Source organism: Callionymus lyra, chromosome 14, assembly GCF_982586985.1.
Source record: "Callionymus lyra chromosome 14, fCalLyr1.hap1.1, whole genome shotgun sequence".
Taxonomy (NCBI): Eukaryota; Metazoa; Chordata; class Actinopteri; order Syngnathiformes; family Callionymidae; genus Callionymus; species Callionymus lyra.
In genome coordinates this window covers 8,835,096-8,858,511 of record NC_141831.1, presented here as the reverse complement: position 1 = coordinate 8,858,511, position 23,416 = coordinate 8,835,096, and the positions used below count along the sequence as shown (strand labels likewise).

Below are 23,416 nucleotides of genomic sequence, written 5' to 3'. Positions count from 1 at the left end.
TGAGTTTCACAGTTTGTCATTTTTTCAGGTTTGTAAATTAGTTTCACAGTTTGTCTTTTTTTTTTCAGTTCGTGGTCAATGTGTTCCACAGTTTGTAATATAAAAACACAATAAAATGAACACATTTACAAAAATAGCCAATAGTTGCAGGTGATAAATAGATACGATTTTTCAGTTTGTAAATGAGTTTCACAGTTTGTCATTTTTTTCAGTTTGTAAAGGAGTTTCACAGTTTGTCATTTTTTTCAGTTTGTGGTAAATGTGTTTTTACAGTTTGTAATGTAAAAACACAATAAAATGAACACATTTACAAAAATAGCCAATAGTAGCAGGTAATAAATAGATATGATTTTTCAGTTTGTAAATGCGTTTCATAGTTTCTAATTTTTTTCAGTTTGTGGTAAATGTGTTTTTGCAGTTTTTAAAATGAACACATTTACAATAATAGCCAATAGCTGCAGGTGATAAATATATATAATTTTTCAGTTTGTAAATGCGTTTCACAGTTTGTAATTTTTTTTCAGTTTGTGGTAAATGTGTTTTTGCAGTTTTTAATGTAAAAACACAATAAAATGAACACATTTACAAAAATAGCCAATAGTAGCAAGTAATAAATAGATATGATTTTTCAGTTTGTAAATATGTTTCACAGTTTGTAATATAAAAACACAATAACATGAACACATTTACAAAAATAGCCAATAGTTGCAGGTGATAAATAGATATGATTTTTCAGTTTGTAAATGAGTTTCACAGTTTGTCATTTTTTTCAGTTTGTAAATGAGTTTCACAGTTTGTCATTTTTTTTTCAGTTCGTGGTAAACGTGTTCCACAGTTTGTAATATAAAAACACAATAAAATGAACACATTTACAAAAATAGCCAATAGTTGCAGGTGATAAATAGATACGATTTTTCAGTTTGTAAATGAGTTTCACAGTTTGTCATTTTTTTTCAGTTTGTGGTAAATGTGTTTTTACAGTTTGTAACGTAAAAACACAATAAAATTAACACATTTACAATAATAGCCAATAGTAGCATGTGATAAATAGATATGATTTTTCAGTTTGTAAATGAGTTTCACAGTTTGTATTTTTTTTCAGTTTGTGGTAAATGTGTTTTTACAGTTTGTTATGTAAAAACACAATAAAATGAACACATTTACAAAAATAGCCAATAGCTGCAGGTGATAAATATATATAATTTTTCAGTTTGTAAATGCGTTTCACAGTCTGTAATTTTTTTTCAGTTTGTGGTAAATGTGTTTTTACAGTTTGTAATATAAAAACACAATAAAATGAACACATTTACAAAAATAGCCAATAGTTGCAGGTGATAAATAGATATGATTTTTCAGTTTGACATGCGTTTCATAGTTTGTAATATAAAAACACAAATACATTTTACAACATTTACAAAAATAGCCAATAGTTGCAGGTGATAAATAGATATGATTTTTCAGTTTGTAAATGCGTTTCATAGTTTGTAATATAAAAACACAAATACATTTTACAACATTTACAAAAATAGCCAATAGTTGCAGGTGATAAATAGATATGAAGTTCGATTAAAAGGTTGAAAGACAATGTATGTCACAGATCAAGTCATTAAAAAATAAAAAACTCTTATTCTTCAATTTATTAATCAAAATTATTTTTAATTAATGGTTTAAATCCAGATTATCTTCAGTGGTAGAGTTTTTATGACAAAGCTGCTCAAAATGTATCTTTAAAAAAATTGTCTTTTTTTTCTCCCTTTTTTAAAGCTACATTAAACCCTTTTATTCATTTATTATAAAAGTTAATTTCAAGTCGTTTATCGATCTTGATATAAAAACTAGTAAAGTTTCAAAGGTGCACAAATGAAACTGTCGTTCGCGCGCACGTTGTCAGACAGGAAGTGGCGACACGGCGCGTGTTTGTCCTTATTTAGAAATGTGTCGCAGCAGGTGCAGCAGAAAACTCTCTTCCGGTCCAACTGATGCCCTGAAACCACTGATAAAAGTCCGACTGTGCAGGAGAACCAGGAAGTTAAAACTGATCCCCAAGATGCACCTCGTCGTCATCATCATCATCTTCATCATCATCTTCATTCTCGTGGGATCTCTTCACCACATCCTCTGCACACAAACTGTCGAAACCTTCTCGCTCTTCTTTGTTCTACTTCACACTAAAACCAAACTGAAAAATAACAGTTTCATCTGAAATCCATTCGTTTAATGTACATTTTAAATTAAAAAAAATCATGATAATAACGTGATTATTACTGTTATTTAATTTTAAATAAATATATTCCAAGTAATTAAATAGATGCAACTGTATATACTGTGAACATTGGATCACTAAATATAATAAATATTATATATTAGTTTAAATATTTTTTGGTTACTTCTAACTTAACAATTTTTTTTAAATAAATCATCAAAATGTTGTTTATTTTATTTTATTTTTAAATAAAACCAACCAGCTCGTAAATAGTACAATTTTTATTATTATAAAAATGTATAATATTATTGTTATTTAAAGGATCTGAGGAAATTAAATAAAAAGTGAAAAAAATATTTTTTTAGATCATCAACATCAGAAAATGATTAATTATAGAATTTAAATTAAATGATGATTTTCATTTTAAAAACAGTTTAATTTGATTAATTTTTAAGGAGATTTCTTCTAAATTCTAATAATAATATATTAAACATTAATATTCTGATCATATAAGGTACCTTTTTTTTTATTTAATATAGTATGCTTAGTATGTGTAATAATAATCATTTTATTCATCAATTCAATTACATTCATTAGTAAAATAACACACACACACACACACACACACACACACACACACACATTTTAAAAACCTCTTTTGTAATAATCAACAGAATTGTATCTTTGATTCATCGTAACACTCATTTTCAATAAATGTCTGGATTCATTGTGACACATAAAAGCTTATTTACGTTTAATATTTCTGACAAATGTATTTTGTTTATTTCAAGCATAATAATCATTATTACTCATTTGAGTAAAAGAATACTTTATACACAAAACCTTTGCTATTTTCTTTTATAAATAGCATGAAAATTGAATTAATGTCAAATATAACAGAAATAGTTCATATTCATTAATACATGTTTATTTATAACTAAATAATAGAGGTAGGAAAAGTATATAGCTTGTAAAAAATAAATAATTAAATACTTTCTATGATTAATACAAAAAAAGAAATTTTAAACTTATAAAATAAACATTTTACAGTTTAATAACCTTCTTAAATATATATATTTTATACTTCTGTTATTATTGAAACAAACATTTATGTATTTAAGTACATCGTCATCAACAATAATGCGGATGTTTATACGTCAAAATATTAGTTTCTTTCAAAATAGCCAAAAACGTTGAGCACGAGTGGAAAAGTGAAAGTTGAAAACATTCGAACCAGGATCTGAAAATTCAGAGCAAAGGTTGTTTCTTCTTACACAGAAAAACAAAAGGGAATCAGATGTTTCGTAAAAGTCTTGTTTGTGAAATCAGACAGAACTAGTCGATGGACGTCAGTTGAGATAACGTGAAGGCGGAAGACGAGGGCGCGACGGTTCAACCTCTTCCTGTGGTCACGTGACCTGATGCTTCATAAGGAGTCGCTTCTTCTTCTTCTTCTGCGACTCCACGGCGGCGGCGGCTCGACCAGGAGCGACTGGCTGGCGAAGGTGAAGTACTGACTTTCAAAGTATTTGTCGTTTACCGAGCGATTCTCTCCACAGGAACCTTTTATCTGCGACTAATATTCTCACAGGTTTTATTCATTTTAATGCTTTTGAGTTGATTGTTATCGTCGGTCGTCTTAAAAGAACTCGGACGATGAAGAAGAAGAAGAATAAGAAGAATAGTGCAGTCATCCATAAAGTAGAAAGCACTACTAAACATCTGGCCACAGTGTAGTGTTTCCTACTTTATGGATGAGTGTACTTGTCGGCTTCAGGGAGACAAGATGGCGGCAGGAAGTGAAGAAAGAGGAAGTCGGTCGCCGCGGAGCCGCGCGCGACGCCCACAGTGTTCCCTCTAAACTGCACATGGGCGGCGGGCGGCCGCGACCCGGCCTCCGCGACTTTATTACCGCGAAAAAAATAAAGTGACAATGTTTTGTTTGTTTTGTTTGTTTTGTTTGTTTTCTGTGAAAATAAAACACTTTATTATGGTACAAAGTCTGTGACAATCCTTTTTTGTGTGTCGCTCCGTCGACAAACGCACACTTTCAACGACAACAACGTCGCGGAAACATTCAAGTGAATAGAAAAAAGTTTTGGTTCGATGAAAGCGGGTCGAGAAAGGAAACCGTGTTCGTACGAAAATATTTGTAGCACAGTCGTTCCTCCAACCACCCCCCCCCCACACACACACACACCCCACCCCGCGTTTACATGTCGCACACTCGCTCGCTCGCACAACACACAACACTGCATCGGTCTAAGAACGTCAAGAGTGAGAGAAATAAGGCCAGATCCAGGCGTAAACACCAGATTAAGACTAAACAAGGTCTTGTAAGGCTAAATGTATCGAGCTACGCTACGAGCAGGAAGTGTGTGTGTGTGTGTGTGTGTCTGTGTGTGTGTCTTTGTGTGTGTGTGTGTGTGTCGAGAGGCGAGAGCGATGACTCTCAGGAAACTCGACGACGACGACGGACTCAAGTTCCTTTCTTGGCTTTACTGCAAAAACTAGCAAAGAAAATGTAGTTTGTGGACGAACAGATGTTTCTTCTTCACCGTAAACAAGTCAGGTGTGTGTTCTTGTGTGTCTGAATGTGTGTGTTTTTTTTTTTGTGTGTGTGTGTCTATGGAAGTATATCAGTGTCATCAGAACATTGACTGGTTAAACATTTGTTTCATTGAAATGTTGTTTAATTCAATTATTTTTTTGATCAATTAAATTAAATAATTTCTGTATTTAATTTTTTTTAATGAATAATTGAATTGAAAAAGGAAAATGGAATATTTTCAAAATTAAAGAATTATTTTTTACAGAGTTTATCATTTATTCCAATAATTAAAAAAGAAAATGTATAAAATGAATATTTTGTAATTCGCAGCCTTTTTGAATTCAATATAAAAATGTTGTCATATTTTATATTGAATTTAAAAGGGTACGAATAACAAAATGTTATATTTAGAAAATTCATTTTTTAAGCATTAGAATATCTAACTCTATGTGTAAAAAAAATGTAGATATAAAAATTAAATTATTAAACAAAAACGATTCATTTCAACTTTTCAATAATCAAAACAGAAACTATTGAATTTAATTATACGTTTTAAACCAATAAAAATGTTTAATTTCGTCCAAACTTTTTTTTCATCAAAGTGCATTTAAGTTTAACAACGATTAGTTACTCAATAGATAACAAAGATATATTTTCAAAACTTGTACATTTAGAATTATAATTGTAAAATTTAAAAGTATTATACTTTACTTTAACTAAGAATTACGATTAAAGTGATGTAATAAAAACTATGCATAGCTGTATTTTTGTTGTTTTAAATAAAAGTATAATTCCTCATTATTATATATAATAAACATTAATTTTAAACAATTATTTAATTAAATATTAAAAAAAATTAAATGTTTATATTTGGCACTGATTTACTTCCATACATTTCACTCTGGAAGTTTTTGGACTTAAAATGCTATTTCGGTGGCTTTTGAATCTTTTAAACAGACACAACATCACACAAAAAACTACACACACACACCCGAGCATGCACGAGCGCTCCACCCGTGTGTGTTGAAGATTGTGTAGTTATCAAGTGACGACAACAAAGACCAACATCTACCTCCGAAAAGGCCGTAAGGGCCCATTTTCACCGTTTCTCGTCTCCACAACAAACACACAACGCACACACACACACACTTATTGCCAAGATAAACCTCCCGCTACACAACAAACACGACACGTAGGTGGAGGAGGGAGTGTCGCACTCTCTCGCTCGCCGTCACTCGTCATCAAGAGTTCCAGGGTTTTTCAAAAGAAGGCATCTGTTGTCGTGGAAACTGTCCTCGCGCTCCCCAACCAGCGATAAATAACACGAGCAAACTCTGGCGCAGGAATATTAATCCATCCCAGATGGATAGTGCAATTTCTTTTTTACAGCCACATGGAGTAATGACAGCTGCGTCCACCAGTCTGCGCTCACGTTAGCGCGGCAGGACTTGTTAGTGTCTCTGAATGCTAATGCTAACCATTCGCTTTCAACCCATTTCTTAACGTAAAGAAAGATTTCTTGCTAATGCTAACCATTCACTTTTAACCTGTTCCTTAACATAAAGAAAGATTTATTGCTAATGCTAATGCTAACATTAGCTTTCAACTGGTTTCTTAACGTAAAGAAAGATTTCTTGCTAATATTAATGCTAACCATTCGCGTTTAACACATTTCTTAACGTAAAGAAAGAATTTCTTCTTCCTAAAACTCATTAATACTTTTATATTTTAACATAATAATAATAATAACATAATAAAACCTGGATGTTTTTTGAATTATAAAACTAGTTTAGATTTTCCTGCGTTCTTTAACATTTGTTCGACTGTTGACGTCACATTAATAACAAGGGTGATGACTGAGGATGAGAGGATACAGTGACTCCAGCAGTTTTTAAAGCTGAGGTTTGGACATATTTTGGTTTGAAAACAAATGAAAGCAGTAATGACTTTGTCAAGAGTCATGTGGTCTGTAAATACTGCAACACCAGAGTCAAGTACTGGACAATACTACACATGTATACTTGTTACTACACTATCACGATATATCGTATTGTTGTCCTTGTATTGTGATACATATCGTATCATCAGATTCTAACACTACTATTCATAATGTGTCAAGTTTCAAAATATCTATAAAAAAAATGCCATAACCATTTAAATGTATCAAAAAATATTGATTATTTAGGTTCAAAGTTTTTGTTCTTCTTAAGGTGTTTTGCTGAACAAATAATAACTAAATAAAAAACAACTTGTTACTTAATGGACGTCACCAAATAAGTAAATAGTACAAATAAATAACATTTAGAAGTTTTAAGTGAAGTCATCGCAGGAACATTTGTACACAGTGTTTTAGGGAAGGTTTTGTTTCTGTTTTTTTGATTTTGTAATTCACGTTTTTTGTTTGTCGACGCAGATTCTTTCCTGTGACGCTCGCCGTCAGTTATTCTAGCGACACACAGAAGGCTGAACGTGGTTCAACAATAAATAAATAACAAAAAAATAAACACTCAAATGTCTTTTTGGAACCAAATAGACAAACTTTCAAGTCAATCAGAATATTAAATATTTTAAATTTTTTCTTAAGCCTTGAATTATTATTATTTTAACAATTAAATTATTTGTATGTTGAAAAGTTGAGTTCGTTTTTGTTTAATAATTGAATTAAAAAACATTACAAATTATACAATATTTTTCTAAACGAAAACACTTTTGTTTTACGTAAGGATTTCGAAACTTTGTTTTTGTTTGTTTCCACGTTTAAAATATGAATTAACGTAAAGAAATAATTTCTTGCTAATGCTAACCATTCGCTTTCAACCTGTTCCTTAACATAAAGAAATATTTCTTGCTAATGCTAATGCTAACCATTAGCTTTCAACCTGTTCCTTAACATAAATAAAGATTTCTTGCTAATGCTAATGCTAACCATTAGCTTTCAATCTGCTTGTTAACGTAAAGAAAGATTTCTTGCTAATGCTAACCATTCGCTTTCAACCTGTTTGTTAACATAAAGAAATATTTCTTGATAATGCTAATGCTAACCATTAGCTTTCAACCTGTTTGTTAACGTAAAGAAAGATTTCTTGCTAATGCATCCACGTTTAAAATATTAAATTCAAACATTCAGTTTCGTACTTCCATAAACTTGTATTATTAACAAAGGACAGAATCAAATTTAAATAACTTAATGTTTCAGGTCAAATAATTTAATTATTGCGATTATTAATATTTGTTTTTATCTATTATTCTACTTGTGGTTCAATGTTTCAATGAAATAAAAAAATCATGATTTCAATATGAAATAAGAATCATTGTGATTTTTTTTGCCACAAAAATCTAAGCCTCGTAGGAAAATTAGGAATCGAACCAGCAACCTTTCCCAGCAGAACTGACTTTTCAAAATAAAAGCGGTAACGTGAGCGCAGACGCGTGAAGCTAAAGTGGCAGCAGTGTTGAGAGAATAAATAGAATCGATCTGCTGTCGCTGCCAGTGAACGTATGGTCGGGTTTTGAACTAGCAGTAGGTTTTCGAACATGCGGCCCGACATGCTCAAGGGCAGCAGAAGCCAGAGATACTGGGTGCAGGAATCGCACGTGCAGAGAAAAGTGCTTCTTCTTCTTTTTTTTTTGTTCGTTGTCGCGGCTCAAGAGAAGCTCATTCTTTCTTGCTGCCGCCCAGTCGTCTCAGGAGCTTCTTGCCTTTGGAGAAGAAGCTCTTCTTCTTCTTGGCCGGCGTGGAACCGTCGGAGCGGGTCGGGCTCTCGGCCGGAGGAGGTTCTGGGGGAGGAGAGCCGGGGGAGGTGGAGGAGGAAGAGGGGGACGGACCCGGGGTCGGGTTCCGAGAGGTCGCTGGTTCGGTTTTATCAGGAGGTTCGGTTTTGACGTCATCGTCCGGGGAGGCCGACGGTCCCGGTGCTGGAGACGACGTCTTCGTTTCCTGCGGGAGAAGAAAAATAGTCTCAGAGACGTTGGGACGTGTTTCAGCGTCATCGAGTTTTTGAATTTAACAAATAAAATATTGAAAACGTTTCATTAAAAACGTTTTGTGAATATTGAGCATTTTTAGATTGAATTTGAAAGGCCGTGAAAAGATTTAAAGTTTAATATTTGGGATTACAATATGAATCTCTATGTGTAAAAAAGATATATAATGAAAATATTTAATTTAAAATGTCATTATTTAAAAAAAAAAGTGAACTCCACCTTTAAATATGAAAGTTTTATCCAAACTATGTTTTATAATATTGAATTTATTATGTAAATTTACCTTTGTTTTTTAAATAGATATATATATGTTTTAATAATGCACTTATTTTATCAATATAAGAATATTTAGTTGCATTTTTTTTTATTTAAAAGGCTTAAAAATATATACATCATTCATAAAATTCCTTATTTAGTTATTGAAATTGTAGTTTCAAACTGTGTGTAATAGAAACCAACACATTTCTTATTTAGAAAAAACTCAATGTTTTAATATTTGTGATTAAAATATCAAAAAACTATGTTTAAAAAAAATATATATTGAATTGAAAAAAATTAAAATTATTTAAAAAAAAAAAACTTTTAACATGGAATTATTATTAAAATGTTTTTCTTTATAATATTGTATTTATTATGAAAAGTTGCATCTGTTTTTCTTTTTAAATACTTTAATAAAAGAAAAAACATTTAAAAAAATGCACTTTTTAATCAATATAAAAATTAAATAAATAAATATAAATAAATAAAAGGCTTAAAAAAAGGAGAATTTATCATTTTATTCCAAATGTAATTAATGCAATCACATTATTAATAATTTAATTATTAAAGACTGTCTAATCTTATCTTATCTAATCCATCAAAATGGTGGGAAAAAATATTATAATTGAATAAACAAATGATTGAATTCACTTGTTAAATCAACTAAAATGATGCTTCAAAACCAGCAACATTTCAATAAAATAAGTTTCAACATCGTAAATGTTAAATTCAACAATATCCTGACAACACCAACAAACTTTATCGACACAAGATAAACAAACACGGACACGAGGAAACTAAACTGTGAGTTCTGGAGGAGGAGGAGGGGGGGGTGGAGGGTCAGGATCTAACGCTGGAGGGGGGAGGGACGGGGGAGGAAGTGGACGTCACACCAGTGGACTCTAGGGCCGGTTCCGCTCAAATCAACTTACGCTCAAGTCTCAAAGTGAACGCTTCGCTTCTGCTTCTGCGAAAAGTCATGCAGGAAGTGACGAGTTTTTTTTTCAAAAGACAGAACAGAGTCAGACACGGACGAACCGACACCTGCCGGTACCGAGCGGGTTCTGTACCTGAGATTCCTTCTTGGGCTCCGGAGCCGGAGCGTTTTCAGGGACGGCCTGCAGGAAGTTGGAGGGTACGAGGCCTCGCTGACCGTTCAGGTCCCCCTGGAGGACGGAAGACGCCATGACAGTTAGAATCACAGGAATAAATAACTTCTCAAACTAATGTTTAAACATAGTTTCAAAGACAAACTTCTTCAGCCAAAATCATTATAGTTTGTTATATCAATATCTTCTGTGGTTTATGGTCGAGGGGGCAGCAGCCGGAACAAAAAGGTCCATAAATTCTCATCTCAGAAACCTCTTATAGCTCAGAGGAGTTGCCAGACCAGACATGTAGTATTGTTTTATTCTAACGTGTACTTGAAATTCTTTAATTCTCTGAGGAATAAGTCTTATGTAGTAATTCTGGTTTCACCTCGAACCCATTGTATGTTGTAGACTGACTCAAACTCTGCCAAAATCTTGGTATTAATACAAAATAATCTGTAATATAACTTAAAGGGAGTCTGAGGTATTACCTGAGGTATTATTCTGCATGAGTCAATGGTATTACTCCATGAGAGTCTGTGGTATTACTCCGCAAGATACTGTAGTATTACTCCATCATGAATCAATGGTATTACTCTGCGAAAGCCTGTGGTATTACTCCGCACAAATCAATGGTATTACTCTGTGAGAGTCTTTGGTATTACTCTGCAAAATACTGTTTTACTCTATCACGAATCAATGGTATTACTCCGCGAAAGCTTGTAGTATTACTCCGCACGAATCATTGGTATTACTCTGTGAGAGTCTGTGGTATTACTCTGCACGAATCAATGGCATTACTCCGCAAAAGCCTGTAGTATTACTCCGTTCCAATCATTGGTATTATTCTGTGAGAGTCTGTGGTATTACTCCGCAAAATACAGTAGAATTACTCTACATGAATCAATGGTATTAATCCGCAAAAGCCTGTAGTATTACTCCGCAAAAGCCTGTAGTATTACTCAGCACGAATCAATGGTATTACTCCGCAAAAGCCTGTAGTATTACTTTGCACGAAATCAATGGTATTACTCCGCAAAAGCCTGTAGTATTACTTTGCACGAAATCAATGGTATTACTCCGCGAGATTCCATGGTATTGCGCTCAGGGAATCCATCGTAACACTTCTCAATGCTCCGAGTATTATTCTGCAAGACTCCATGGTAATACTTTGCTAAAGTCCGTGGTATAGGCTCGTGACTTCGGAGTATACCTCCAAGGACCATACTCTATGTGGTTTTATAATCCGATGCAGTTATGGTAAAAAAAAAACTGTAGTATCTCCAGCATCTGAGGAGCAACTGATATACTTCGAGACTCTCACGAGTCACTGCATAAACACTCGTACACACTGACGGATGAATCCTGTAGAAACTCACGTAAAAGAATCCGTCTTCATCCATGTCACCGAACACATGTATGACGTCTCCGGCGCTGAAGGTCAGCTCCGCCTGGACACACAGACGGACCAATCAGACCCTTTCGTAGCGACAACATCTCGAATCCTTGAAAAAAAAAGAAAGCCTGACCTCGATGTCCGTGTTGGGCGAACTCTCACGCGGGTCGTAGTCGAAGATGGCGACCATCCTGCGAGACTTGGGAGGCGGGTTTCCTGTGGACGCCGCCACGGGTTGGCTCGGATCTGTCGGTGCGAGACGGCGAGAGATTTTAAACGATAATAATCCGAGCAGCAGCAACAACAACAACAACAACAACAACAACAACAACTCCGGGTCTTGAGACACTGATGGGAAAAGTGGTTAAACTGGTCAAAACAAGAGGGACGGGTTAGTTATTGATGAAGATGATGATGAAGATGGAAGTTAAAGTATGACACTTTTACTAAAACTTTTGAAATACATGTTAAGGCAGTAAATACCTTATTTTTAGTTTCATGAACTTAATGCCTTTTAAGATCCAGCTGTTTGTGAAAACAATATTTCAAAAAAAGTTCTTAAAATAATGATGACGAACTAGAAAAGAAACTACTCATCGCCTGTTCCACCCTGCCTGCACTCTCTTCTTCGCTTTTATAGACCGTCTTGAATTTTCCGCCATTAATAGAATTGACTCGGGGTGTAAGAAAATATTGCTACTGAAATATTGCGATATTTTCTTTTTCACAATACTGTATCAACGGCACTGTATAGTTGTTTTTTTTGCTTAAAAATAGTGTTTCATTTGTCGTCATATTTTTTGTATGATTTATATTTCAATAAAGTGTGTATAAATACAAATAATTCGATTTGTTTCTTTAAATATACAGTATATATTACATTTCCGGCCACCAGATGGCAGCAGCCGTTACGTCTTCCGCAGCTAATGGAAAAATGCAAACCCAGCGAGATCCCAGCGGTGACTGAGGATGAGAGGATGCAGTCTATTTAAATGTTGGTTTCGAACCAAATGAGAGTTGTAACGACTTCGTCAAGAGTCATGTGGTCTGTAAATTCTGCAACACCAGAGTTAAGTACTCCACAATACTCAAAATATATCCTTATTAGTACAGCACTACGATATATTGTACCGTTGTACGTTTATCGTATCGCATCGTCAGATTCTTGACAATTAACACCCCTAGTCATAACACATCAGTCAGGTTTAAAATGTCTTTAAAAATACTATATACAGTATATATACAGTGCCTTGCGAAAGTATTCGGCCCCCTTGAACCTTTCAACATTTCGCCACATTTCAGGCTTCAAACATAAAGATATAAAATTTTAATTTTTTGTCATGAATCAACAACAAGTGGGATGTGCAAAACTGATAGAGACATACCCCAAGAGACTTGCAGCTGTAATTGCAGCAAAAGGTGGCGCTACAAAGTATTAGCGCAAGGGGGCCGAATAATATTGCACGCCCCACTTTTCAGTTTTTTATTTGTTAAAAAAGTTTAAATTATCCAATAAATTTCGTTCCACTTCACGATTGTGTCCCACTTGTTGTTGATTCATGACAAAAAATTAAAATTTTATATCTTTATGTTTGAAGCCTGAAATGTGGCGAAATGTTGAAAGGTTCAAGGGGGCCGAATACTTTCGCAAGGCACTGTATATATATATAAATACAACAAATGTATATCGCTGTATCGCAATATACATATCGTATCAATCCCCTGTATCGTTATGTGTATCGTATCGACAGATTCGACATCCCTAAGATTGACATATCATTTCATCCATCGATCAAGTTTGCTTAAAGTGTTCAGAGAAACAAACCGAAATATCAAAAACTCATGCAGACGGAGGAAGGTCGTCAGTCCATGCAGGTTAGAAACAGGTCAGAAAAACTACAAACCTGTGCTGGAGGAGTCGGCACTCTCCTCCCAGAGTGCAGCTGACTCCACTGCAAAACATGATTCGGGGGAAGGAAAAACAACGTGAGTACGACCATAAGGAAAGTATCACGTGTCATCAGCATATAGAGTTGTTTTGGGCCAGATTTGGATGGAGATTGTGTTGATCGTGTGACATATGAACGTATTTTTTTTACATCTGCGATGATAGCATGAGTGGAGAAGATGGTGCAGACGTTCATGCATGAGTCTGGATCGAGATGAGAAGCGACAGAAGAAGTCGGCGAGCAGCAAAGCGTGGTTAAGATGAAACACTCGTATGACATTTACGTGCGAAACTGCCTGGTTTCGTTTACTGCAAAAAAAACTCTCGACAAGCGTGAGAGAGAAGAAGAAGAAGTAGAGATGCTGGAGTGAGAGAGAGAGAGAGAGACGCAAACCACAGAAGGAGACAAGAGAGTGGAAGGTCTGCAGCGAGACACACCTTCTTTCTTGGATCGCCTCGGTTTCGGTGGCGGTACGGGGCGACGTGGAAGCTGTGCGTGAGTGCGAGCGCCTTTAATGGAGTTTTCAAAGAAAACAATATGAAACACAAACAGAAGAAGTGCAGTTTTTGGAGAGAAGCGAGACCAGACGAGACCATGAGGAGCCGGTGAAGAGCATTTGACAAAAAACAAAATGACAAACCCAGTGAGCAGCAGTGACAACAACATGTGCAGCAAGTGAAAAACAAAAACTTTGTTTTTTGATAAACTTCTGCTAGAAAACAAGCGACAGGAATCACCTGGTGCGACTTCTGCCGGTTTGTCTTGTAGCAGCTGCACTGACGTACGTCTTATGTGGATGTTTATGACTTCATAGCAACACATGACATCATCAGTGACCAGTTTCTACTGATATTTGTGTGAATTCTGTTCATTTTAAACGCAACAAAAAGCATTTTTGCTGAATACACAACAATGTTCCTGGGTCATGTAATGTTGAAAAAGAAAATTTGCATCGCGGACCCGTTTAAGGTCAACAATATAAAATAAAATTGATCGGCAAAGAAAAATATTAGGAGTAAATCTTAACATAATGCTGAGTCGGCAGGAATTCTGGACTGGTTTGTCTTAAACTCATTTTTTACTTTTAATTTGACAAGTTTATTCTTGAGTGAACGCGGCTTGATGCGTCACGTTCAGACTAATGTTTTTCAAAATAAAATACTTTTAGTTGGTGCGTAAGAAAATACCAGAACACTTAAATGTTCAGATTTTTTTCTTTTGGCTTTAAAATCATACTTAAATTTTTATCAGTTGTTTTATATTTTCATTAAGTTGTGAATAAACTCAACTAATTGTATTTTTATTTGCAATTAACATGCAAATATTCACAGTGTTTCTGAATTGATTTTGTGTCGCAATTAAACTTCTGGCCGCTAGATGGCAGCAGTCATTACATCCTGATGACTGGGGATGAGAGGATACAGTGGACTCTAGCAGCTTTCAAAGCTGATGTTTGGACATATTTAGGTTTGAAAACAAATAAAAGCAGTTACGACTCTATAAAGAGTCATGTGGTCTGTAAATTCTGCAACACCAGAGTCAAGTACTCGACAATACTACAATATATCCTTATTACTATATACCAGAATATAGTTACTAATATAGTAACCTAATGTGTACCAGGAACTCTCACCCTTCTTTAAGAGTCACAGTGCAGTGGAGACACCGACACAAACATGAATCAACAGTTTTACTAAAGGAGACTCATCTTGAACTTTCCTTCAACCGTCGAGTAACATGTTGTGTAGCAGTTAAATCAGCTACTTCCTGTTTCACGCTCTCACAGAGGGAAATGTGCAAAATGAGAACTACCCGTCAGTCAAAAAAAGCAGCTTCAACTGAGCCTCAAGTGGTCGCAGTGAGTCCTTGTGTACGTTCAGTAGTAGAATCTTAAGTGCAGTTAAACAACTTTGACAACATGAACAAACATGTAACCCGTGATGATGCTTGTATTAATTGTAAAAATGTTCTTTGTTGAACCACCTAGATATCAAAAGAATTCACCTTTTAAATGGACCCAGAAATGTAGTGACCCAGTTAAATACTTGAAGAATATCAGTTCTATCAGAATATTGAATAAACTAATTTAACTTTTCAAATGTTTTATTCTTATGGTTTCGTTAAAAACAGTTTTTTGGAAACATTTTATTAAAAAAATTCTCATTAAATCGTTTATTTTTGAATGGAGTCAAATTAGCGATTATTTTTAAAATGATTAAAAAAAACAAAACATTTTTACACATAAATTTATATATACTCTAATCCCGATAATTAAAAATAATAATAAAACTTTAAATTTAATTAATTTAATTATAAAATTCTTTTCTTTTCTTTTTAAAACAAATTATTGAATTACAACTTTCAATCAAAACTAATTAAAATGTTAGATCTATTATTATTAATTATTAAATTTCTCAATCAAAACCAAATTCAATCTTTCAATAAAAAAAATATTGAATACAATTATTTATTTAAATAATAAAGAAATGCAAAAAAAACATTTGAAATGTTGAATTTAACCGTTCAAACACAATATTCTGAAGGAACTGAGATACTTCCATAACCATCGTCTCTTGGATTGTTACGGTTCAAGAGGTCACAAGCTTTTACCAGCTGCATCTTGAACATGTGGAACAACATACATGACAGACAACGTTTAATTAAGAGTTTGTGTCGAAAGTAAAGACATTTCAAGAGTAACATGGATGAATCACGTACCGATCTTTCCCAGGGAGGAGGAGGTGGTGCTGAGGAATCCTTGCTGCAGAAGCTGCTGCCGAGTCTCCTCGTCCTCCACCTGGATCTCAGACACCATGTTGCACGGAACGAAGCCCGTCCGACCCCTGGACTCCCCCCGGTAGAACCCGTCTGCGTCTTTATCCCCATAGACCTGCACAGGAGAGGTTGTTGTATTAAAATGAAACATTCGATTAATTGATATTAATGACATTATTACTATTTGTCTTCTTCTTGTTATCATTAAAACATGGAGTGACTCAAAGCACCGTTTTTGTCAAGAGAACAAAACTGAATAAAACACCTTTTTAGAAAATGTCCAACTGTTGTTACTTTCTAAACAACCGACTTAGAAACTTAGAAAGTATTGACCATTCAATTACTTGTTTGGATTAACAACATTATTCGAACTTCTAAACGCCACAATGCATTCGAGGTTCGAGGTATCATCCCTCTCAACAACCCTCTCAGTAAAGGTGACCTGAAAAAGCTCCCATAATGCTTTGCCGCCCAGCCAAACAGTCACAGCACTTTGGCATGGCAAAACAGACTTCGAGTCTAAATAAAAAATTAAAGCGACCAATCAGACGCCACGAAATTCGTCATTGTGAAGGATCCGGCAACACCGATGCGTTGAGCTCAGACAGCGACACCCGTGTCGTGTATCGTTTTAAGATAGTCATGTGACCTATTCCAGGAATCTTTCAAATTGACGTTGATGCGTCAAACTGTGTTTATGATGAAGCGTATCCGTCAACAATGACAGTGACAGCCTGTCAACCGCCTGTAGTGATTCTTGAGCTCCAGCAGGAGTCAGTATTGAGTGGCACAGTATCGACATAGTATCAATACGGTGTTGCAGTGTGTTGAAACGCTTCATGACGCCTCATCACTAGTGCCTCCAATTAAGATCTACTGTTGTGTCCCTTGATGCTTTGCCGCCCAGCCGATTTATCACAACTGCCGATCTCTTATGGCATTGAAGTAGAACTTGTTTACATTAAAACATGCCTAAAAGCACTATTTTTCTCAGTTCAATGTCAAAGTTATTTATGTGTTTTTTATTAAGAAAACATGGAAAATATCAAGATATCAGCTCTTAAATTAAAGTCTTATGTTGTATGTTTCTACTCTTTTGTCAAAACAAATGAACCTTTAGTTTTGACAGAAAGAAATTAAAGAAGAAATTGAAGAAACAAAAGGCTGGATTCTACTTGGATGTATATTATTTAAATATAAGTATACTATGTATATGGTCTGATACTGTTCACTTGTAGCGACTCCATCTCTTACTTTGATGATCTGTCCTTCGGTAAACGGCAGCTCCTCCTCAGCAGCATCAGGGTTCGGAGACATGGTGGTGGGATTGTACGGGAAGAGAGCCACGAAGACGCGGACGGTCGAAGGATCTACGCCTGCCCAACACAAAAATAATCACATATTCATAGATTTTTCAGTTTATTTTAATTGTGGAGTCACTTTCTTCGTTTTTCCCAAGACGAACACAGACGGTTGACACTGGTGTTGATATTAAGAGAAATAGATTTGTGCAGGAAAGATGGAATTTAACTAAACTTCTGACCCTGAGCAGACAAACATACACTTTTTGTTTCCTGCATGTAATAAACTGTCGGAAGTCATGTAAGTAAATAAGTAATTTGTATTTATATAGCGCTTTTCCAGACCAGGGTCACAAAGCGCTTAAACAATCAAAACAATACTCAATAAAATATATACTTTAAAGGTCAAGATAAAAATGAGAACAACACAAGAGTCTCAGAAAATCAAGGAAAAGTAAAAAAAACAACGATGTGGTGAACTGGAGAACTTTGAACACCAATTTAATTGCTTTTCTTTTAAAATTCTTGATTTGAATCATTTTCATATTGAGAGGTTAGTTGAAAACTAATAATAATAATAATTTAATATTTTCTTTTTTATTGAAAGGTTGAATTTATTATTGATAAGTAATTAAATAAAATATTTTCTTTTATATTAAAAGGTTGTTTTGAAAAAAAATGTTATAAGTAAATAAATAAAATATTTTCTATATTGAAAAGGTGGAATTTTTTGTATTGATAAGTAATTACATTTAATCTTTTTTTTTTATATTAAAAGGTGGACATTTATATTGATAAGAAGTTAAATACAATATTTTTTATATTGAAAGAGTTTTTTATTGATAAGTAATTAAATTCAATATTTTATATTATATATTATATTTTTATTAAATTGTATTGAATATTTCTTTATTGAATGATTGAATTCAATAATGTTATAATGAAAGGCTTTTTTAAATAATTTGAATTAAAAATGTCATCTTTTCAAACTAATCATAGAGTTTTATATGCTCATTACAATAACCCGAAAATAAATGTTCTGCATTGAATATTTTTAAATTGGTATGCTCTTAAATTCAACTTAAACATATATAACATTATAATAGTAGCAACCAGACATTACCAAAAGAGCTCCGAGGTACTTGATCAAACTTTCAACAAATCGATCGCATGTCGACGTAGAAGAACACGATCAACAGTGAACGTAGAATATTTATTTTGAAATTAGGAAACTTTACATCATTCATTTCGAAAATAATCAATATTAAAAGAAACCAATTCAACCTTTCACTATACCAACCATAATGAATTTCATTTATTCAATCAAACAGACTTTAAATCCACACATGACCTCCAACACTGACTCAAGTGTGAGCACAGGAAAAAGGCGGAGATTGTGTTTGACAGAGTGAGGCAGATTTGAAAAGCTGTAGTGAAACCTAAGCTGTGCTGAACCGAGCCGCGCTCTATCTCATTAGGGGGAATCAGCCCATCTGTGGCAAGAGTCACAGGCCACTTGAATACTTTCACGTCTTCTCTGGCCAAAACCCTTCGCCTTTCTTCACTGCAAACCATCACTCCATCCCATAATACCAGTGAGTGTGAACAGGAAGTGTGTGTGTGTGTGTGGCGTGTGGAGGGTCATAACTTAAAACGCTTCGCTGGCTAATCAATGTTACTATTTTAATGTCTGTCACTTCCTCCTGTCATGACAAGCCACTTTGGGTTTAAGCCGGTTCTCAGCTTAGCAAGGCTCTCCTCTCCAATGAAGCCAAAGAACCCCCCTCCTCCACCACCACCACCACCAGCCACAGCCCGCCCTCCCCCACAAGTCGTTAATCTGACTAGAGTCGCGTGTTGGAAGGAGGAAGAGGCGACGAAGGCCACAGGTGTGCGACAGTTTCGATGCAAGTTCAAGAGTAGAAGCGTATTATAAATACTTTGGAAAAACCGACCTGAATACTTGGTGTGTGACGGGGTCGGGTTCGAGGGGACCTCGGCATGAGAGGTTGATGCTGGACCAGCTTCGGATGGCATAAAGCTCGAGTCCTGCACATGAAACGGCAACATTTTTTTAATTAGTTTGCGTTCATTCCTTCAATCTCAAAATACTTGAACACGGATTTGGACGAATAAAGGATGTTTATGCTACAGGTAGCTTTGAGTTAGTAAAAGAAAACCAGTTGTTTAAAAACACAGTTAAACAAATGATCTACTAATTATCAGGATAAAGTTGTGGATTTTCAGTCCAGCGAGGAAAACCAACACAAAGACCAGGATGTAGGAAGAGGAGCAGGAAAGATTCAAGGAAAGTAGCGACAGGAGCTCCAAGGGGTTGGAAAGTCCAGGTCAGGACTGAGCGAAGGGATTCAAGGACAAGAGAATAAGGTTGTTCTCTACATATAGGTGGCGCTCTAAGAGATAAAAAGGAAAGAGCCATACTGCTGCAGGGGAAGGGACGGGATGGGGAAGATTTTCTAGCAGTTTACCAATGGATCAGACTTTGGCCTTCGTCGAAGGGAGGATCTGGAGCTCTCCAGTTGTCCCGTCTCCACCCACCACTCGGAGCTGATCTCGTCCACCACCACCTCCCCCTGACTGCACTCCGCAGGTTCACCGTTGTCGTTGGGGCCGTACTCCACGTCGATCTCTAGCCCTCGACCGGTCGGGGACTTCACAGTTCGCACCGTTTTGCTGACAAGGTAGGGTTTTGGCAGGGCGGGGCCATGGCCAGAGCTGACTGCTGTGGCAACAGCCTTCTGGTTCCGGAGCATGGCCTCCCTCCTAAGGCGATCCCCTAGCCCTCTGAGCAGCACTCTGTCTTTGGTAGGGGTCTGTTGGGGGGCGGATCGTGCCGGAACGGGTCTTATAGCAAGGTTTTCGTACACATTCGAGTTTCCGTCTTCGGGGTAACTAACGGTGTCTAACGGGACTGCATAGTGAACCCTGTGCTGCATCTTAGGCTTGACCTGCGAGGGTCCATGCCTTGTTGAAGGCTCTTTGGTGTGAGATCTGGGATCTCTGTTGAAGTGGGGAGGTGGGATATTCAGGTGGTGATCCGAATGAGGGACATGGTGCTGGGGCTCCTCCTTGATTCTGGGTCGTGTGGCGCTGCTTCTCAAACCTTGTTGTCTGAGATGTTGGAGACGCTCCTCCAGACTGACCTCCCCCTCCCCCATCCCTCCAGGAATACCAAACAGCTGTTGGCTGTGAGAAACCTGAGGGGGAATTTTTACGATTCTCTCAATCACCTCTTCCTCAACGTCTTCAGGATTTAATTTGAAAGACTATCAATGCCATGACGGCGAGTAAAGGTAAGGGTGTTAAGAGAAAGGAAATAGAGCAGAGAGAAAGATAATTACAAATGCAGAATATCATCTGGTGCTTCTTGGAATATATGACGGTTGTTACCTGGTTTGCTCTGACAAAGTAGGTCCTGGTCTGGGCGACGCCATGGGGATCAGAGTAAAGATCCTCCTCCGATTCTTCCAGGATGTCAGAGAGGTCCGAACGGCTGTTGTCTGCCAGGAATTCACTCGGAGGCTCTGCAAGCCGGTTGCTGTAATTCTATGTACAATAACACAAATACATTACATTCTGAAAACAAAACTTGATACACAATCAAGCGCCAGCTGAGTGGTTGGGGCCACCAAGAAAGTTGCAGGTTTGCTAACCGCTTGGGGCAACCTATGTGTTCCTTGTGCCTCGGATGTTTGGGAATACTCCCACAGTGCAAAAACGCAGAGGTAAATAATGAACTGCAAATTATCCTTAGGTATGATTGTTTGTGTAAATGGTTTCTCTCTTGGTGTCGCTAAGGCAGGGGTCTCCAAAGTGTTCAACAATGGGCCGCAGTGGGTGCAGGTTTTTTGTTCCAACCCATTAAGAGGACACCTTTTAACCCAATAAGGATTTTAGGATTCTAATCAGTTGATTGTAAGTCTAGTGTTGGTTAAACTGTAGATGCTTGATCGGTAGAACTAAAAACCAGCACCACCCCGACACTTGGTTTGGAGACCCCTGCTCTAAGGTATCCCTTCTTTATGCAGTTTCCAGCGGGGGAATTCTGACTGAACACAATTTCGATCACAATCTAAGCAACTGCACCCGTTAACTATCAAAAATTACTAGATGAAAAAAGAATCAGGTTTCCATTTACTTGGATGTACACAAGACAATTTGACATTTGTTGCTTCAACTGACCTGCTGGGTACTGCGGCATTCTGGATTCCGGTCCTGTTTCAAGAACTCGTCAATAGACACCAAACGAGTGTTCTCCGGTATCTCCCCAAACTCTGACTGCTGTGGTGAAGTGCTGGGCGGTCGGACGAATAGATGCTCCTGGGGGCTGTGTAGGTCAGTCAATGGGGTTTTGGGTGGTGTGGGTATTCTCTCTGGAGTTGAAAGTTTGGCACAGGGGTCCTCGATGAACTCGGTAAAGGACGGGTAGGGACGTAAGGTACAGGGGCTTTCTGCGTCTCTGGGCTGGTCTATATGTGCTGCTGGTGCCACGGCTGGTGCTGCCACAGAAGATTGTTGAGGGGCTGAAGTGAAGACCGGGCTCAGTCTTGCCGTTGGAGGGACGGCAGTAGTGTCGGGTAATATTGCATCGCACATGTTGAAGGCAGCAGCAGATGAGGGGTTGGCCCATGCTCTTATGTAAGCGGCAGGTGGAAAAGGAGGTTCAGCATGGAGAGGATTGGCGGAAGCCTCCACAGACCGGGCTGGGATGCTAGAATTCGATGGCAGCGTGGAGACTTTGGCAGCAGATTTCCCATACGATAGCGACGGAGGGATGAGACCAGAACTTGTGGGGGAGCAGGGCTGCGGTGGCACAGTAGGGACTACGGGACCAGCTATGATAGCAGCCAGCTTTGAGGGCACGTTGACCGGCATGGAGTCACAGGACTCCCCATGAGCAGAGGTGGTGCGGACGGTAAGCTCCTGGGCGGACTGCAGAGATTGGATCTGAGAGGGACCGAGCAGAGCACTTCCGGCTGTTGGCGAAGACACCTCCAGTACCTTTGAATAAGAACATTTTCGATTATGACACCACATGATGTTACCCAAGATCTTCATAGCTCACCTTTTTCTTGTCAGCATAAATCGTGTATCCCGTCACGCGGACTCCGTTAGATGTACCGGTGGCGTCGATGGTGACCGGTAGCCAGCTGATGAGGGCGATACCTGGGGAGGGGCCATGCTCTAGCTGTACATCCAGAGGAGCATCGGGGGGCCCTACAGGAAGAAATCCTTAATCAACACTTTACTGTTCACGGGTTGACGACAACATCGACCTCTATATACCGCTAGGAGTTAAACCATACAGTGGTCCCTCTCCATATCGAGGTTTACCTTCCACCGTCTTGCTGGTGTACTGATTCTTTTTTTGGACATGGTACTGCATGATTAAATATATTGTATCAAGCTGCAGTAAGGAATGGCACATGGGTGATTTATTTTAACAGTAGATAAAGCTAAATTTCAACTAATGTGTTGATATGTAAATGTGTCTTCAATAGATCTTGGACCTTTATTGTATATCAGTTTGTGTCTATTCGTACAAGCCATTATTACGTCATAATGGACTCCACTCTCATAACCTCTCGTTCGCCGAGATTTTATAATAGGGGAGAACTTTATAAAGCAATAACTTCAAATCAAAGTATCATTAGAGCATCGTGGAGATGAAGACTTCAACATTTGAAACATGTACGTCACTCAGGAAGGTTGGTGTTTGACATTATTTGCCAACCACAGAACTAAGTAGGGGGCACTACTTACTCTACATACCTTACTTATGGTGCTAACAAAATAGTGAAGTCCCATGATGCTTTTCTGCACACAGCTCTAGTGACGGCTGATTGGTCGCTACAATACTATATTTAAAATTACGCTCTGTCAAAAG

The 23,416-nt window shown here is 36.9% G+C and overlaps 2 protein-coding genes across 2 annotated transcripts in view; both read right to left on the bottom strand.

Annotated features, from left to right (window-relative positions):
- Nucleotides 1-5,545: 5,545 nt before the first annotated feature.
- The window catches only part of tspoap1 (TSPO associated protein 1), a 66,805-nt gene continuing 48,934 nt past the window's right edge, over nt 5,546-23,416 (bottom strand). The window contains exons 20-31 of the mRNA XM_087808264.1: nt 22,595-22,746; nt 21,712-22,530; nt 20,920-21,075; nt 19,464-19,557; nt 17,462-17,583; nt 16,151-16,322; nt 13,868-13,941; nt 13,388-13,430; nt 11,617-11,729; nt 11,467-11,538; nt 10,067-10,162; nt 5,546-8,691 (exon numbers count right to left, since the gene is read on the bottom strand). Of these exons, the coding sequence (XP_087664390.1) occupies nt 8,410-8,691; nt 10,067-10,162; nt 11,467-11,538; nt 11,617-11,729; nt 13,388-13,430; nt 13,868-13,941; nt 16,151-16,322; nt 17,462-17,583; nt 19,464-19,557; nt 20,920-21,075; nt 21,712-22,530; nt 22,595-22,746 (2,195 nt within the window). The 3' untranslated portion in view covers nt 5,546-8,409. The remainder of the gene's footprint in view (nt 8,692-10,066; nt 10,163-11,466; nt 11,539-11,616; nt 11,730-13,387; nt 13,431-13,867; nt 13,942-16,150; nt 16,323-17,461; nt 17,584-19,463; nt 19,558-20,919; nt 21,076-21,711; nt 22,531-22,594; nt 22,747-23,416) is intronic.
- On the bottom strand, nt 19,986-20,687 carry LOC148065931 (uncharacterized). Its single transcript, XM_087808044.1, has one exon. The coding sequence runs from the start codon at nt 20,685-20,687 to the stop codon at nt 19,986-19,988; it is 702 nt and encodes a 233-aa protein (XP_087664170.1).

Excerpts from the sequence above, each read along its gene's own strand:
- LOC148065931 (XM_087808044.1), bottom strand. The coding sequence starts at position 20,687 with ATGGGGGAGGGGGAGGTCAGTCTGGAGGAGCGTCTCCAACATCTCAGA.